The sequence below is a fragment of the Prionailurus viverrinus genome, chromosome C1 (assembly GCF_022837055.1).
Source record: "Prionailurus viverrinus isolate Anna chromosome C1, UM_Priviv_1.0, whole genome shotgun sequence".
Taxonomy (NCBI): Eukaryota; Metazoa; Chordata; class Mammalia; order Carnivora; family Felidae; genus Prionailurus; species Prionailurus viverrinus.
The window spans coordinates 91,248,414-91,268,035 of record NC_062568.1 but is presented as its reverse complement, the minus strand read 5'-3'; the positions used below and the strand labels follow the sequence as shown (position 1 = coordinate 91,268,035).

Genomic DNA, 19,622 nt, shown 5'->3' with positions numbered 1-19,622 from the left:
GAGCCCCACTGTAGGCCAGACACCTCAAATGTACAACCTCACTTAAACCTCTCCCCCGCTCAGAGTAATAGCCAAATCAGAGCGGCTCAGAGAGGTCAAGTGCTTAGTGTTTCTGCACTTGGTGTTACTGTTGCCCCTTCATGTCAAAGGAAAACTGAACTCAGGTAAATAAGTGATTTACTACCTTTGACTTTGCATTCACTTCTATGCTCCAAGCCTGTTGTGTTTGAAATATGGCTCTCTATTTGAGCTAATTTGAATTAATGAATCTTCATTGCTAGTTTTTGAATACTCAAAATTTTGATACCCTCCCTCAAAAGGAGAAACAGCACTGATTCTTCTGAGGATGTAACTCATGAAAACCAGGTGCTCAGCCATTCCTAGTGGTGACAGTGAATGAATGATTCATTAGGCAGCCTTGCATTTCCAGATCATCGGGCAGTTTATTCTCTGTATCTGTTTTTGCGAGCCATGTAACTATTCCCCTCATAGAGACAAGGCTCTATAAAGTAATTACTCTGTCATTGTTTCAGGTATATTAACTTAGCTCTCTGTAGGGCCTTTTACTGCTAACAGATTTTAGGAAATTTAGAATGAATTTCTTTACCTCTCTTGATATTACATTGATAGATGATGCTGATATACCTGACACCCACACAGTTTTCTTCTTCTCTTTACACAGTTATTCTAGCAACTAGCAACTATCATACCCTTCTAGACTTCTTAATTTGTTTGTGCTGTTTTTTTTTAAACACTTATGTTGCCTTTGCATGTATAGTTGCTCGGAAATAAGCAAATTACCCAGCAATCGATGGCTGGATCTTAGGATTTATACAAGCCTGTTGCTTCAAATGCCAATTTGGGCTGGACTAATGAGTGTGTGTGTATGTGTGTGTATGTAGGTGTGTGACACTCCTTCATGAAGGAACAAAAGAAGCAATTTCATGCCTTACTCATCAATCTGTGTCTTCTATTTCACGAACAACAGGCAGAAAGGTCTTTGCCTCTTTCTGTTTTCCCTTGGCAATATGTAAAACTAATATTGGCTGAGTATGCTATTAACCTTGAGTTTAAATTCAGCGTACTTAATCCCTTGATTAATGCCAAGATTAATGCCCAACAGCAAAGGTTGAAAGCTTAAATGTTTGTGAATGCGAGCATGAAATGAAATCCTAATAACCAGTACAATGATTTGGATTTATGGGCTGTGTTGGCTGCTAGAGATAACTTAGAAATGGTGTTGCATAGACTAATTTGTCAGAGTGGGCAGCGATGAAGAATTGACTGTTTCGGTTGCGGGAGAAAACCTGAATGAAAAAACATAAGTAACATTTTGGGACAGGTCAGGGAGTTCTTTAAAAATATCACTAGACTGTTGCCTGAGAATACCAACACATACCTTTTAAACGTGTAACCATTTGAGATGGGAAATCCCCTTTCTGTGAGATAATATTTCTTGGCAGTAAAGCAGGTGGCAGAAATTTATGATCTTCTTTCTACTTTTTGAGCTCAGCCTTTACTGGTACCTTTTTCATCTGTGTGTTTTCGCTGCTCTTATTACCTGAATTCTAACGCATCCTTAGAAAATTGATTTTTTTAAAACAGTTCCTGAGTCTACAGCTCAGTGTTTGTCAGTCACCCTAACGGATCTGTTGGTTCTGTGGGCTCAGACTCCCCCCCACTCCTCCAGGCTTATCTTCTTGGTGACGCCTCCTGTTGGTAAGTTTCACATACGACATCATTTGTGCTTAGAATTCTTGCTCTGCCTGCCGCCTTAACAAAAATTAGAAGGGAAAATTCCAAGACTGGCAAACCCCACACCAACACCCCTTGGCTCCTTCCTTGAAACCCATGTGTCAGACAGGGCTTCAGTGCAGTCGCCTCCAATTTGTGTTTTGCCAACTTTTCAATACTGTCTCTTGCCATTTCTATTGCATGCCAATAAAATCACTGTAAAATTTTTATGTTTTGAACTTTTTTAATGTGGAAAATTTCAAACATACCAAAGAGAAGAGTATATAACAAAGTCCCATGTACCTATGACTCAGTTCAGCAGTTGTCAATTCATGGCCAATTTCATTTACTCCCTCCGCTGGTCCATTATTTTGAAGCAAATCCAAAGGTCTTAGGATCTGTGAATGTTTCAAAATGCATCTTTAAGTCTCCTTGAAATCCTGAATCTACTCCCAGTGTAACTGATAATAATACCGTCTTATATCTAAAATTAACATAATTCCTTAATATCATATAGTCCCAGGTTAGTGTTTGCATTTTCTAGGCAGTCTTGTAAATTAAAGGTTATTTATTTGAACTGGGTTTCAAGCAGTGAGCATACATTAGAATTGTTGGTGTCTCTAAAGTCTCTTTTCAATTTTAGGGTTTCCTTCTATCTCTTTCCCCACCCCCTTTTTTTTCTGTTTGTTTGTTTTGTTTTTAAGAAACTTCTTCATTTGTCTTAGTATGTTATACTCTGAATTCTGATGATTACATCCTTGTGTCATTGTATAATCAGGTTCTTTCCCCACTTTATTTCCTGTAAATTGATAGGTAGGTCTGAGACCTGATCAGAGTCAGACTTAATTTTTTTTTTTTTTTTTTTTTTTTTTTTGCAAAACTTCTCCATGGATGGTATTGTCTACTTCTCTCAGGAGGCACGCAGTGCCCAGTGTCTCTGTTTTTATGATGTTAGCACCTGTTGATGATTGGCACCTGGGTTCATTAATTCATTATGGGTTCCTTCTTAATATACCAGGAATACTTGATGAGGAGAGGTGACCCCTCCTCTAGTATGTAGTTGCCAGGAGAGGCGGCTCATATAGGAACCATTGTGTCTCTGTTGGTTTACTAACATCTTCCATTGGGCCAGTATTTTGTTTGTATGCTTTTTGGTTTTATCATTATGAAGTCATTGATTGAAACATACTTGATATGTTCAATCTACTCCAATTATTTTCTTACTGGTTCTCAAACTGCCCTTTCTTTGGCCAATGGGAGCCAATTAATATTGTCTTCTGAATCCTTTTGACATGACTCTGATGGTTTCTAATAGTTTTTATTTATCTAGTATGACAAAATCTTCCAGATTCATCCTACACAATTTCTACCCTAGACCTGGAATTGGCCGTTTCTTCAAGAATCACTCGTTCCTGTTAGTAGGAGAGCACAGTTTGGGTGCCAGAAGCCTTCATTGCTCTTGGGTTTTGCTGGGTGCTGGGGGATATAACAATGAACAGAAAGGTGAACATTCCTCATTAAGGTTATGTTTTATAGGGGAAGACGGCCAAAAGCAAAAGTAAAATATATATCTTTTAGATTGCAATAAGTGACGTAGAGAAAAATAAGACAGGAGAGGGTACTAAGAAGTGCTTACGAGGAATGATGGTGTCGGTTTTATTTTATTTTTTTAAGGTTTTATTTTTAAGTAATCTCTACACCCATCGTGGGGCTCGAACTTACAACGCCAAGATCAAGAGTCACATGCTCTACCGACTGACACGAGCCAGGTGCTCTGATGGTGTCAGTTTTAGATAGACCAGTAGGGAAATGCCCTACTGAGAAGATGACAGGATGATATTTGAGCACCAATTTGAAGGAGGTGAGAGAGTAAGAGGTGCACATGTCTGGCAGAGGTGTTAAGTGGGCAGTGGCAACAATAAGTTCAAAGGTCCTGGGGTGACCATCAACATCCATTATTTTTTTTTTTAATTTTTTTTTACATTTATTTATTTTTTGAGAGACAGAGACAGAGCATGAGCAGGGGAGGGGCAGAGAGACAGAGAGAGAGACACACAGATTCTGAAGCCAGCTCCAGGCTCTGAGCTGTCAGCACAGAGCCCGACGTGGAGCTTGAACTCACCAACCCCAAGATCATGACCTGAGCCGGAGTCGGATGCTTAACGGACTGAGCCACCCAGGCGCCCCTAACATCCATTATTAAAAACAAGTGCGTGGAAATTAATCTCTGGGGAGATTTTTGTCTCTTGTTCACAGAAATAATGGTGTCTGGCATACATATTTATTGAATGAAATATTTTATTTAAAGGCTTTTAAAAAAAAAGGCAATAGAAGTTTTATTTGTTCTAACTTCTCCCAGCTATCACCTTTCTAACCTTGAGAAAAATGTGAAATTTGTAGCACTGAAAATCTGTTAAAACATTAAGTTTGAGATGTGAAGCCAGGGGTATTTCAAGCACTTATTAACAATTGAAGATAATACTCTTTCATATTAGACGTATGAGGCGTTGCAGGGGTTCAGATTGGATGGTTAGAATGGAATGGACCAGTTTTATTAGAAGACACAGCTTTTTTGCCCATGTTTTATTCTCACTGTCACTTTAGCATTATTTGCCTGGAACTATGCCTCAGGCAAAATTGCCCATGAACAGAGAAGAGGAACTCTACCCACGTTTAGAATGTGACTACTTGTGTAAATTGGGTGCCTTTGGCTATCGAAGTGTGATGCAGCCCAGTGGGTCCAGTTTGCCACTGGGCCTTGCACAGCAGGAAGCATACCTGGAGACAGCTGGTTGGTCATAGGAAGCATGTCAGTGCGTCTCCGTGTGGTTGGCTGCAGAGGAATTCATTTGCTGCCTCTCCTGTGTGAAGGAAGATTGATGCTGCTTTTCCTGCAGTGATTTGGGATGGATTTTTGAAGCTCTATGACATGCTGTCTTTAGCACCTTACTAGTTTTTGGCACGTGGAATACTTACTATAGCTTTGGTTTAAGTTCTTACCCTTCCCTAACCACCAGAGAACTATGTTGGATTGCTCAGCCCTTGGCTCCCTCCTGCACATTGGAACTTTTTGCTGAAAACATTCCTGCCTCCCTTGATAGGGGGCAATAGTACCATATTCTAGAAAACACATGAGGCTCTATTGCCTGCCTGGATACAACTACCTATGTTGCCTATAGCTTTCCATCGCGTTCTTCTTCACTGAGATCAAGGGAAAGCCTGTCTCACCTGCCTTGGTTGTATTGTTGGAAGGTTCTCATGAAGTGGTGAAAATGGGGAAATGCCACATATGTGGAAAAGCATATCCTCATGAATATCTTTAGTGCTCAAGTCATGTCTTTGAATTGTTCACCACTCAAACTGTGAATATAATTTGCACAAGTAGTGAGTGTTCCAAGGGGAAAAACAAAAAAGTAGAGTAAGGACACAGAGTGGTCAAGTATGTGGGTCAGGAAGGCTTCTCTGAAGAGAAGTTAGAGCATAGTGTGGAAGTAAAGGACTGACACATGGAACTCTCTGGAAGGAAGAGTGTTTCAGATGGAAAGAATAGCAAATGCCCAAGTCCTGAGGGTTACCAGGTAAAATACAGGGTACTCAATGATAGTTGAATTTTGGGTAAAGAGTAATTTTTTTAAAACTCTAAGTAGGTGACAAAGACTACATGGGACATACTTGTACTTTAAAAAAATCATTATCTGAAATTCTGATTTAACTGGGTATCCTTCCCCCACCCCCACCCCCAATATATACACATGAATCTGGCAAGCTGTGTGAGGTAGGAATGTTCTGTTTGGACTTGCCAGGATGGTCTCATGTGTAGAGAAGGGGGAGTGAGGCAGGCAACGTAAGGATTGAGGTGAAATTCTATAGGATCTCAGTATGAATTCTGTGTTTTATTCTAAGTGCAAGGAGAAAGCCACTGAAGGGTTTGAGTTAGCGTAGGATGTGATCCAATTTAGGCTTTAAAACAATCACTCTTGCTGTATAGAACAGACGTTGGGGGCAAGAGTTGCCAGCAGGGAGCCATTCCTGCTTTCATTGCTTTTATAGCACTTGCCACACAGTAGGAGCAGAGCAAACTTGTTTTGAAGGATTTTATATAAAAGATTTAGGCAATAATATTTTAACATTGAAGACCGTGCTTGCGGGAGTGTAGGACACAGAGGTCTGGTTTCTGTGCACATCACGTGGGGATGAAGCATATAGGCTCTGGGGCAGGACAGATGGTGTATCAGTCCTCAGCTGTGGGTCCTTCCTGTTCTGTGTCTTCATCTGGCATGATAAGCGGCCTTTCCCAAGGGATTATTTGAAGACCAAATGAGGTAATCAGGTGCTTATCCTAGTGCTTGGCTCCCAGGACAGTATAGCTTTTGTTTTTATCCTTTTTTCCCTCGCCTGTCCCCCATACACAACCATTTTGAACAAACAGTATGGCCAAAATATTAATCAGCTCAGGTGTTTCATGCAGAGGACCAGTCTGGAGAGCTAAACCACTTACTGATGTGTAGACATCTTTGACCATTTTCATTGGCATTTTGAAACTTGAGAAAGGGGAATGAGTGGGGTAGGGAGTAGTGGGATAGAGAAGTCTTTTTTTTTTTTTTTTAAGTATATATCTGAATGAGTAACTTGATTTGATAGGTCATCAGTATGACAAATGCATGTATGTATATGTGTGTGCCTATATATGTATAGTCAGGGTATTAAATGAATAGATACATAGTCAACTATATCCTTTGGATATATAACCAACTGGCCCCATAGGATGATGTAAAATTATCTTTTCCAGATCTTAGAGTTTAATCAGTCGGATTACAAGAGGTGAGTGGAGCCAGCTCCTTGATTTTGTAGTTGAGAACACTTAGAAGCCAAGTGGTTTAAGGTTATATGCTAGTTGTTGGTAGAGCTGGGCACAGAATTCATTTTGGCTAATTCCACATTCAGGGCTCTTTCCCTACTCAGCAGCTATCTGTTCTCCATGAAGGTTGACCTTTAAGAATGACTGTAATGTGTCCCGGTCAGGGGAGAGGCAGGCCGCATTCATCACCCACCCCTGCAGCTCACTGGTGAGCTTACCTCTGGAAGTCCCCAACCCCTTGGAGCCTTGATTTCCTCACATGTAACCTGGTGATGGTGCCTGTGTCACAGGGCTCTTCAGGGGTTCAGATGATGTAATGCATGCTAGCTTATTTGTTTCTTTCCCCAGAGACCTTCACTTATTATAAACCTTCAGTAAATGTATGCTTGTATAATGTCATTCCTTTAAAAATTATTCTATTAATAAACATTCATTATAAAAAATCATCGTGTGCAGATTAGCATAAAGAAGAAAATGAAAAGCACCCATAACACCATCATCCAGAGATAAGCTCACCTTTCTTATGCACTTTTCTCATTTAATTTTGATTGCACTTACTATCTGAAAAATACAGCATGAAATTCTATATGTCAGTGATCCATTAGAGCAAAACACTTCACATTAATCACAAGAGAAGAGGCTGTAACAGTGCCTCATCATTATTCTTTCAGAAGAGTAGAACGTTACTATAAAGAGTTATACCAGTTATGCATAAATACATGCATCTGTGTGTTAAATCTCCTATTAGTTTTTGCTGTAATCTTATTACTTCTTTTCTCTCTTGCAAGATCTAACTCAAGGGGCACCTGGGTGGCTCGGTCGGTTAAGCATCCAACTTTGGCTCCGGTCATGATCTGGCATTCTGTGAGTTCGAGCCCCAGGTCGGGTTCTGTGTTGACCGCTCAGAGCCTGGAGGCTGCTTCTGATTGGTTTCTCCCTCTCTCTCTCTCTGCCCCTCCCCCGCTCATTTTCTCTATCTCTCTCTCTCAAAAGTAACCATTAAAAAAATAAATATATAAAATCTAACTTGAGTTGTAAATGTATCTACCAGTAATTTCTTTTTTCTTAAGTATAATGAATTGTCCATTCTACTACAGACCTTGAAAGTAAGCGTGACCTACTTGAGCCATTGAGGGCCTTTGTTTTTATTCACGTTGTGTGTGATTAAGCTGCAAAACCTTCTCAGATCAAAGAATTTTACATCATTGGGAGGGGGCATGTCAAAAATCAAATCAGTTAATTTTGTATCTCCTCATTCCAGAAAGGTGATATATAGGTCCCTCTCTGTGGAATACATTTTAGCATTCCAAATTTCTAGCATGGTTGGTCTTTTTCTGTTTTTCCTTCCTCTTCATTTTGTGGCCTGAAGATAGTGTACTAAAAAGATTGGTTCTGTGAAAGGAGTTTGCCTTCAAATTGAAGGTTATTTGAATAATGGTTTGGCTCCTCTATTGATTTTTGTGTGCCTACTGCCATGAACTCAGGTGGTTTTCAGTTCTTAGACGTGCTGTGGTGATTTGTGGACTATCCTTGGAAGTGGGCATGAGGAAGAGCTCCCTCAGTGCCCAGGAGCCAGGCAGGGGTGGGAGTGGACAGTGCCACATCCTGCGTTCCTGCTCCCAGGGCAAATACAAAATCCTGTCCCAGGGAGGGCCCCCAGGGTCACAGTTAGAAAGGTATGGCCAAAGGAATGGGTGGGAAAAGGGAGCAGGCCGATGCAGGCCCTGAGGGTTCTGAGAACAGAAGAGTTGGTAAGAATGATTTGGACTAGAAATCATCCACACCAGGAAAGCAGTGGGCTCATGCTGGGGTCCAGCTTTCTTGGTAGGATGCCCTGCTAGGGGGTTAGACTCCTTAAACGGCCCCAGGTAAATCAGGCAGAAAACAAAATTAGGGATTAGGAGGTTGAGTTATTACCCTTGAGCAAGATTTTCCCTGAGTGTTATTAATGACACTCTTATTTAGGAAAATTTTGCTCATTTGAAGGCTCTTTGTTTCAGTACTTAGAGTTATTGCCAGTACTGGCTTGCTTCCAATCTTGGTAATCCTCTGAGGTTTCAGGGGGAAAAGAAAGTGTTTTTTTCTCCCCATGGAGAAATAGGTTTATGTATAATTTAATTATTTTGTTGGCCAGTCACCCTATCACTGTGTACAAAAACAGCAACCTTAAAACCCCACTATCTTCATTAGGTGTCAAGATGTTCATGATTGGTTTGTCCTCCATTACGAGTGAACATGTAGCAGAAAGATGCCTTGCTAAAAGCTACAATACACTGACTCCATATTCTGCACTTTCAGGGATGCCCTTGAAGCCTTGCAAAATATTACCCAGTGATTTAGAGTAACAAGAAGTGAGATGGGTGATCAGTTTCAAAGAGGAATTAAAGTTTTGAATATTCTGTAGCGAAGTCATATTTCAGAAGATCACCTTGGACAGTATTTTCATCAGAGGGAGTTTTGGAAGGTTCTTTTTAGGACGGAAGAATGAGGAGGGAATGTGTTCTCCTTTATCAGTATCTCGTCTCGCTAATCCCTCTCCTTTCAGTTGACTTTCTTTATCGTCTTGTTTCATCTTTCCCTATTATGCTATTTGTGGGGAAATTTTTTATCCTGACGTGTTGCCGTGAACATTTTGTGACTGACTTAGTGTGAGGCTGACTTCAGATCTGTGCTCTGGTTGTCGTCATCCTTCTTGTATGAGGACGAAGCTCTCACAATGGAAAATGCTAGCTGCGGTCCATTCGAAGCCTTCACGTTGCAGATATGCTTCATAGCAATGTTTTATTTAGTGCATTTACAAAAATTTAATTTGAATTAAATAATTCATTCTGCTCTAAGAATACAAGGTACAGATGTTTGCACTGCTGCTGGGACCAGCTGAGGCTTCATCTGCTTGCAGGCTGCTTTTCGGCTGATTTTGCCTCATTTTTCACATTTCTGGAGCTCCAGATATTGCTTCTCCTGGTGATATTGCTGTAAGGTCTCCGTAATTAGACACGGGCATCCAAGGCAAGCTAGTATTTTCGTATTTTATGAGTAGAAGCCATTTCAGCTTTCCTCCTGGGGAGTCCTTTTGAGTCTCTGAAGTCATTCACAAATATGGTAGAGTCTAATTTTATGCCACAAGAAAAAAAAGAGAATATTGCTCTTTTCCTATCCAGGGATTCCACCCTCCCCCAAGCTTTGTTCCCCTCCACTTACTGCTTTCACTTCATTTGCAGCGGCAGATGGCTTTATGCAAATCACCCAGTTATTTTGGTCATAGTAAAAATCACCTTGCATTAAGAGCAATTTCTAGATTAGGGAAACTGCTGTGTTTATTTGAAAACACATGCAGGGCTGGAGGGCAGACCATCCCGACCGAGCCTGTGTCACTGACCTCCAAGGCAGTGGCTGTACGTGTACCTGCCTGCTCGCTGGCCCTCCGAGTGCCCCCTGCCCACTTGCTCTGTTCCTACAAGTCCATCTCACCAGAGAAAAATTGTAGAAAAAAATACTTTACATGGCTCTTTCTTAAACATCTTTAATAATCTCACTGCATATTTGTACGTGGGTAACGTGCCACCTTGGAATTGTATGGCCAGCAAGATTAGTCAGTGCAGTTCTCTTTTTTCTTTTATTAGAAATGGTGATTTTTGCCTACTTTTCTTCCATAACCTTTTTGAAGTAATTTCTGTAAAACCTTTTCCTCTTTCCCCCAACTCTCTCAACTTTTGTGCATTTGACAGAGCAGTCCATCTTCTAGAATGGCTCTCACAAGATTACTGAGGTGTTTTTTTTTTATCCTTTTTCCTTTGATCTCTTTCTCCAATAGTTTTTACCATCCTCTTCCTTGAGATGAGATAGTGTGCAGTGAACAGCCAGAAAATGAGGGAAAGCCTTGATCAATTAGCCTTAAACGATCAGCTGGTTTCCTAATTCTGAGATAAAAGATTGAGCTCCGTGCCTAAAATGCCCTGCTGTTTCCTTTCCAGACATGCCACAGCAGATAATGAATCATTCCTGCCTTCCATTCTCATTCCCCTGCAATCTCAGTCTTGTCCCTTTCTGCCGTAAGACCCCCTCTCCTTCTGGTAGAGACACGTGAGGCTTACCCGGTGAAGGAATCAGTCGCTGTGAAGTACTTTGAAGGACAGATGTAAATTGTGGACTGTGGGTTCCACAAGACCTTTGCTATTATTGTTTCGTCTGAGGGGGCACCTGTCTCTGTACTACTAGATGAAATCATGAAAGTCTGACTGATAGTAGTAATAACCACTTAAATGTAGTGCTCACCATGTGCCAGGAAGGGTGCATGGTGCTTTGTTCATACATGAGTTCATTTCCAGGTGAACCAGCATACTTAATGTCTCCGATGTATTTTTCAGGTTGAAAACTGGTGTCCTCATTTACCTTGGAGAGCAAAAAATCCCTATGAAGAAGCTGATCATAATTCATTGGTGAGTTGGGATGTTGGGAACTAGGCTTACAATGTGGTTCTGATGCTAAGTAATACGTGTGAACTCTTCTAGAAATGCCAACTGTAACCTGAAATAATGGTAAACTGAAGAACTTGTATCCGCAGGCCTGTGCAAATTTGGATGGTCAAATCAGTTAAGCCGTAGTGTCTGTTTATTGAGCAATTCTCTGAGGGTTCCTGAGTGATATGCTACCCATAGGAATAAGACCTGGTGTCAGATGTGGGGGCGCTGTGTGACCTAATGAAGGTGATGGTTGAAAACAATGTCCGCACCTGTGCGAATGCTGAGTGACAGTCCGGTGGAAATGAATGTGGAAGTGATGATCTTAGCCTTCAGGGCTTAGGACGGGTCCACAAAGAGACAGTGTCTTTAGAGCTGAATTCCAAATGATGAGTGAGTTCATAGTAGATCAGGGAGAGGAAGGTGTGTCTGATGTGCAGCAGAAAGGTGCACGTGCAAGAGTTGGTTTTCAGGGAGTAGAGCATGGTTCAGTGGACGAGGCCATAGGGGTTTGGATGAAGATGGTTTGGGGGAAGATGAGATTGAAAAGATCACGAGTGACTGTGAAAGGTTTTCTGTGTCACCCCAAAAGCTTAAGTCTTTATTCTTTAAACCAGGGATCAGCGGAGTTTTTCTGTAAAAGACCAGATGGTAGGGGCGCCTGGGTGGCTCAGTCGGTTAAGCAGCCGACTTCGGCTCAGGTCATGATCTCGCGGTCTGTGAGTTCTAGCCCCGCGTCGGGCTCTGGGCTGACAGCTCAGAGCCTGGAGCCTGCTTCAGATTCTGTGTCTCCCTCTCTCTGACCCTCCCCTGTTCATGCTGTGTCTCTCCCTGTCTCAAAAATAAATAAACGTTAAAAAAAAATTTTTTTTTTTAAAAAGACCAGATGGTAAATATGTTCATCTTACCAGGCCGTAAGGTCTCTGTTGGAATGGCTTAGTTCTGACCTTGAGTACAGAGGGCAGCATAGACAGGATATAAATGAGCAGGCATGGCCATGTTCCAGTGGAACTTTAGGTTACCAAAATAGGCAGCAAGGAGGATGAGGATCTGGCCCCCAAGCCACAGTTTGCTGACCCATGCTGTAGACTGTGAGAATCTTGGGAGATGGCTGGGTCAAGGAGGGATCAGGTGAGTTTTCAGAATGAAGTGTGATGACTCCTGAGAGAGGGAGTTAGCATGTTCTACATGTTAGATGAAATAAATACAAGTGTTACTGTTTTTCTGTTATTTCAGTCACTGGTTGTATCCAACTACATTAGAAAAATGTTCTTCCTGGCTTTTAAATTATTCTTCCTGAATTTTAAACTTTATTTATTTATTTTTAATTTTTTAAAAATGTTTATTTATTTTTGAGGGAGAGACAGAGTATTAGTGGGGGAGGGGTAGAGAGAGAGGGAGACACAGAATCTGAAGCAGGCTCCAGGCTCTGAGCTGTCAGCACACAGCCACAAGCGGGGCTTGAACTCACACACTGCAAGATTATGACCTGAGCCGAAGTCGGATGCTTAACTGACTGAGCCACCCAGGTGCCCCCTGAATTTTAAATTTTATTTAGCTGTGGTAGGAAAATGGTATTCCTGGCTTTAAAGTCCTTAGAAAATAATGAACTTTTGTTTGTTTGGGACTGGGACAAAACTGTAAGATGAGCATTTGTCCCCTGCTTGACTTTGTGGACACAAGAAGGCTTTTTGGCACCCCCATAATGCCAACAAGCCTGTTATGAATTGATTTTACTTTTTCCTGGAGTCTGCTGCCTCTCAGTAGATCCAAGGGGTGATAAATTCGGGTGTGGAGAATTTCAAGGTACATCAAGCATACCATTTGTAAAAAAAAATAAAATAAAAAGGCATTTTAATATAACTCAGGGCTTTGCAATGACTGTGCTGCCTTTCTCAATTTCTAATTTTTTAATGATGTCCCTTACAGCATATCAGCAGTCAGGGGCCTTTCATTTGTAATCCTGGGGCCTTAAAGTAAAGCTGTGCAGCAGACAAGCCTCACTTTTGAAGCCCTATATTTAATTGACTATCTCTTTCAAGTTTTCAAATGTCACATCATGACAACTATTATGCTTTCTGACTTTTTATCTTCTGTTCATTTTTTATTAAATTTCTGTTTCTAGGCGGAAATCCGTACAGATTTTAATATTCTCTACAGCATGATGAAAAAGCATGAAGAATTCCGGTGGATGAGACTCCGGATCCGGCGAATGGCTGATGCATGGATCCAAGCAATCAAGTCCCTGGCAGAAAAGCAGAATCTTGAAAAGAGAAAGCGGAAGAAAGTGAGCTTCTGATTAATTCAGTTCAGTTAGATGCCAGTTTTCTTTTAAAATCGGATTTTGCTTGGAAACAAGACTAAGAGGAATGTCATGTCTCCAGTGATATTCCCTCAGGGCGAATCTGCTCAGTGTCTTGTACAGCCATTTTTGGGCTTTCCTCTCCCCAGTTAAAATAATCCTGCTTACCAGGGACCAGCACACATGTTTCTTGGGTGAAGCCAAGCAGGAATCTCTGCCTGTAAGATTTCCCTCTGAACCATCCTGACTGTCTCCTCCTGTGGCATCAGGAGACTTAACCCTCTTGGCTCTACCCAGGTACAGCCTTGGAGAGCGGGCTGTTCCATTATAATGGCAGTCTCCTGTTTGGGGTATTTGTCAGTTCTGGGGTTTGGGCAACTGGTAAGTTCCACTGCTGCTACGTTGGCTTGGTACTTGGGCTTATGTTACTGAGAGAGAGAGATGCTGTCAATTAAACTAGAGGCAGTTTGTTTGAAGTTCATGAGGACTTGATTCGAAAACCTCTGGAATAACCCTGAGCGTGAAGGATTTTATACCCTGTTAGTTATAGGTTCAGTGGCCTTGGCTTTAGATTAACTCTTCAGATGACAAACAGCAGAGCAAATTAAACAGTCTTTAGTATCCGCATATAAAAATTAATTAAAAATGACTTTGGTATTCCTAATTTAACTAATTTGATATCCTCAAGAAAAGGAAATACAGATGAACTTGTGGAACCCCAAGTCATACTTTATTGCTTCCATTTAGTTTAGATTCCTTGAGTTTATGAGACAGCAGTTCCAAATGTTCAGGTACCAAATAGTCCTCTGTAGAAGAGTATGAGGTCCAAATTCCAAGTGAGCTGTGAGAAATAGAGTATTTTTATATAATCCTATGCAGTAATCTCTAGGATATATTGTTGGAGGAATAAATATTAGGTGGAGAAATGTGAACATTATTTTTAAAAGGAAGAATTGTATATATCTGTATACCTACAAGTATACGTAAAGTTTTGTACATACGCACACATGACCTATAGTATTACATTTATGCTTCCTCATATTGTTAAAAATAGAAGGATAAACCATGAAATTAAAAATAAAGGAGATGGATAATGGTGTTGGTTACACAACATTGTAGATGTATTCAATGCCACTCACCTATACACTTAAAAATTATTAAAACGTTAAATTTTGTGTTAGCATATGTTGTACCACAATAAAAAGGGTCAAATATGGGGAAAGGGACTAGCATGGAGGCATAGAAACTAGACTTATCTAAACACATCTTACTTTGTAGATTTGGTGCTAGAAGCATTTTACATGGTGTAAAACAAAATTTCACTACAAGAAAACCGTACCTAAAAATTACTAGGAAAAGAAAACGTGAACTGACTACATACTCAGTTTTGCAGTAAACACACAGAGAAGGGCTGTTCTTAGTGACTAGAGCACAGTCAGTCAGCATTTCTGAAGGAGTATCACAAAGGACCAAAAAATTGCAAAATATTTTAAGAGTTTTACTAATTGTGTAATTGGTGATGGTGTAGATATTCTCATTGTGAATCCCTTGAGCATATTAGAATAAAGCAAAATACTTACATTAGTATCCTTGAGAAGTGGGATTTTCAGTGTGGGAGAGAGGAAATAACATATGTAAGGTAATGTTGTGTAAAGATCCTATAATCCTGAGTTTGAAGGGGAAGTACCAGAATGAATTTATGATTTGTTTTATCCTGGAGGAGACATAAATTTCCAGCTATGTCCATCGAAAAAGGCTATGGACACTGATCAACCAGAGTCCCCTAGTCTCCAGACCTTGAACTTTGGATATCATCTCCACTGGATGGTATAAGAGGTTCTTGGAAAAATTGTTGGTGAAGGTCTGAGATAGAAGTTGTACATGATGAGCTTGGGACACCTGTCATACCAGAGAGCAAAGTAACTCTCCAAGCCTACTAGAACTAAGTCAGAAGAACTTAGAAGCCAACTTGAACAGCCTCCCATTGGCAAGAAGGGACAATGTGATAATCCATAAGGATTATAACTACGGTTTATTGAAATGCATCAAATATACTTCTATCCATGATTTGATAATGACACCTTTAAAAAATTTCACTGATGGTCTTTAGAGTATGCTAAAGAGCAAATTGGTGATTTAAAAACCGGTAAGTGAAGGGCAAGAGTCAAGTACTTACCAGGCTTTTTCTATGTAAACTATACTTCAACAGAACCAAATAGTTGATGGAGAGGGGGATGTTTTAGCTAGTAAGTACAGAAGGAGTGATAGAATATGACCATTTTGCGACCCCTGTGGATTAATGCATCTAGTTAGTGATCATCAGTAGCTGCTAACATCACCAGAGACACGCGATGTCCCCACTGGCGGAAGTACACAGCACCACCGATGCAGTAGTATTGCCAGAAGCATCCAATGTGAGTTTGATCAGGCCTGCAGATCTAATTACTAATTTACTATAAATACAAGGGATGGAAGAGTCTGGTGTATAATCAGCAAAATCCAAAGTGTAAGAGACTCTACTGGAAATACTACCCAGTCCCTTGGACAAATAAATGACAACTCTCCCCACCCCCAAAGGATGGGGTTAAAGAAGCCTAAGACGTAAATGAGACAATTAACAGTTTATGTACTTTATTTGACTTCTGACTCTAAAAACTGCCCTTGGGAGAAAAAAAAAAAAAAAAAAAGGAACAGTTGAGGAAGTATAAACATTAGCTGGAAAATGAATGATATCAAGGAATTAATAGTTTTTTAGGGGTGATAGTGATGTTACCGTTATATTTTTAACTGAAGATTTTTTCCTTCTAGAGATACAAACTGAAATATTTGCAGATGAAACGGTATCTTCTCTAGGATTTGCTTCACCATAAGCTATAGTGGTTGGGAGAAAATGAAGGGTATACATTAAATAAGATTTGCCATAAGTTAATAACTGTGAAATTTATGTGATGAGTATGTTGGAATTGACTACATTGTCATGTCTGATTTGGGATATGTTTGAAATTTTTTATGTTAAAACCTTAAAAATATCCCAGCTGTGGGGGAAAAAAAAAAAACCAATATTGTTAAAACGATATTTTATTGCTCTGTCTTACTCTCCATTAATTCTGATTCTCCAAATATATCCTTATTTTTCAAAACAGATTGTCCATATCTCCTATTCATAGCCATAGAAAGGGCAGTAGTGACTTTATTTCCTTCCATTTTTGGGGTACTTTGTAGAAAAATGTTACGGCACATTATTTCATTAGAACGTAAACAATACTTTAGAATTGGTTGATTGCTTTTGGTGTGTTACTATGGAGTTTGTACTCGGTTCAGTAGGAATCAATATATGCCTCTCCTTTGTTTTGTTTTTTTCAGGTCCTTGTTCACCTGGGACTCCTGACTAAGGAATCTGGATTTAAGATAGCAGAGACAGCTTTCAGTGGTGGCCCTCTTGGTGAATTAGTTCAGTGGAGTGATTTAATTACATCTCTGTACTTACTGGGCCATGACATTAGGATTTCAGCTTCACTGGCTGAGCTCAAGGAGTAAGGAGATTACTTTTCAATTTTAAAATCAGAATACAAAAAAGAAATTGTAAACTCTTAAAGCCCTCTATTAGTGTGTAATTTCTTGTGGAGGAAAATGAAAGTGATAATTCACTAAACAGGAGATAAGAAGATTATTTTCAGGAGCTAAATACATACACTGTGAAAAAGATAATATGTTTTCATTGTAGCTGCAGGCTCCAGAGGCTTCATAAATGAATGCCAGAAAATTCAAACTAAGGAGCTTATTCTTTGCTATTACAGGTGCTTCCAACATGTGCACCAGAAAACATTATTGACTTTCCTAATTCCCTGTCTCTTGCTGAAATTCATACCACTCCCTACTCAACTTCAAGCTTTCTAAATCTTAAAACAGAGCAGATTCCTTTTTTATAATTTAATTTGGGTAGAATGAGTTTCTTGAAAGCTCTGATTCCATCCTTTTTTTCAGTAAAGCCAACTTTCTAGTCTGACTCTGTTCACTCTACCTGGCTTTTCTGTTTCACTGAAACCTACTTCTGGCTTTAGCCCTCTCTTAATCTCTTTTTAGATTGACACAGCTGGCTAGGCAGGAATGCTTATAGCCCCCTTCACTCCTTTTGGATAGCTGCCCACGGAGACTTTCTACCCAGCAGCCAAGTGATTGTGTTGCAGTGTCAAATGTTCCAGATGAAATGCCTTGAGAGAACATTCTAGAGCTGGAAGGGTGTTAAAATATATCCCACCCTGCGTCTACTTTATTGTCCAGGGTACTGATGCCCAGAGAGGCCACGTGTTAGGTCCAAAGTCCACACACCTGATACATGGCAGTGTTGAGGTGAAAGCAGTAATATCAGCAAGATGATACAGTGTCATATTTTAAATGAGTTCTATATGCTAAAACCATGATAAGGGCATTAGTGTAGTGTCAACAGTTATGACAACTGGAATATTGATGATGACTGGTAACAGCCAACATTTGTCAAGCACCTACTGTGCATCAGATACTGAGCATTTCATGTATTCTATATTACTCAGCCCTTAGCACAAACTTTTGGAAATAAGTCCCATTGCTTTCTGCATTTCAAAGATGAGGAAACTGAGGTTTTCAAGGTCACGTGGAAAACATGTGAGAGAGCTAGGATTTGAGTTTTATCCTATGACTGTGTGCTTGACCACTGTACTACAATGCTTCTTTCGGATCTAGATCAACCTGAGATCTTCTGAACCCCTAAACACCACCCTTGTCCCTTCCACGTGCTGCCTCCTGCTTACTTTAAAACATGTTGTGTACATGACCCATGAAGTAGCTGCATTCGTACATTCAGTAGTCGTTCATTAGTGCTCTCTGTGCACTAGTTCTTGCTCTGGGATGTAAGGAGATGACCAGCATGTGTTCAAGGAAATGCCAATCTTTTGGTAATCACAGCTAATATATTATATAATAATTACACTAATTGCACTGTGATTAGTCTAATTGAGGCATGAATGCTAGAATGTAAGCCAAGGGAGTGCAGAAACTGAATATTGCTCACTATGGTGTATGTGGCACCTAGAATAGTGCCTGGCACCCATTGGATGCTCGTGACTATTTACTGAGCAAATGAGAGATGGGGTGAATGAATGAATGAATGAATGGGTGAATAAATGGAGAATGTGGGATCCCTAGGGACAATTGCTTCCTAGGGAGATCAGAAAAGGCTTAATAAGGGCCTACCAGGCAGAGACTTAATTTGTTGGTCAAGAAGTCTATAGAGGTCTTTAAGCATTGGTGATGGGACCAGATGTGTTTTATTTAAGAAGAGAATTATGGGCACAACATAGAGCAACGGTTCCTGAATATGCCTGCACATTAGAATCACCTGGGGATCTTTATAGACTCCCAGAGCCCAGACTATGTCCCAGACTAATTAAATCACAATCTTTGGGGATAGGACACAGGCATGAGTATCTTGATGTCTCCAGGTAATGCCAATGTGCAGACAAGTTTGGGAACCCCTAAAGAGACAAGGTGGACCAGGAGTCTACCAACTCTGGCTCAGCGGGCCAAATGCAGTTCTCTGCCTGTTTTTGTTACTAAGTTTCCATGGGAACACAGCCACACAGATTGTTTGTTTATGCATTGCCTAAGACTGCTTTTATTCTATGAGGGCCGAGTTGCGTAGTTGAGGCAGAGAACACGTGGTCTGCAAAGATGAGAGGATTCACTACCTGGCTGTGTACAGAAGTATTTTCAAATTCTCGGGAAGAAATACACAGCCTCGTAAGGTCAGTAGGCCAGATGACAGGCGAAGGGTGCCTGAAGCAGTGTCAGTGTGGAGCTGCAGAGCAGAGCCCTCCTTTGAAGTAGGACTGCCATAATTCGGTGAAGGACAGTTATGGGGTGTGGGCAGGGATAAAAGGCACCAGTGATGACTGATGTTTGGGTGAATGGCAGTGTAGTTTGGTTAGCACTTTTTTCTCCTGCATCTGAAGTTGGCATACAATCAGGTACGCGGGTGCTCTCAATGCAAGGGTGGGTTTCTGTGGATGGGTGAGGAGATGGGTGGATGAAAGAAAGGGTAGTGAAAAACCATAAACCATGGTGCCAGGTATGTAATACAGTCTACTTGGAAGGAAAATTTGACACAGAAAAAAAATAGGAAACAATATAAGACAGTATAGAAGTTTATATTGTAGCAGCTAGAAATGGACATTTAGGAGTTCAGTATGGTCTGGAGTAATGAGAACAGATTATGTGGGGGAAAGTGAGAGTC

General features: G+C 40.5%; 1 protein-coding gene across 7 annotated transcripts in view; it reads left to right on the top strand.

The window, feature by feature from the left end:
* Positions 1-19,622, top strand: part of MGAT5 (alpha-1,6-mannosylglycoprotein 6-beta-N-acetylglucosaminyltransferase) — a 334,676-nt gene that overhangs the window by 202,539 nt on the left and 112,515 nt on the right. For all 7 annotated transcript variants that reach the window (XM_047869764.1, XM_047869769.1, XM_047869763.1 and 4 more), the window contains 3 exons: positions 10,960-11,031; positions 13,178-13,339; positions 16,718-16,887. In XM_047869764.1, the coding sequence (XP_047725720.1) occupies positions 10,960-11,031; positions 13,178-13,339; positions 16,718-16,887 (404 nt within the window). The remainder of the gene's footprint in view (positions 1-10,959; positions 11,032-13,177; positions 13,340-16,717; positions 16,888-19,622) is intronic.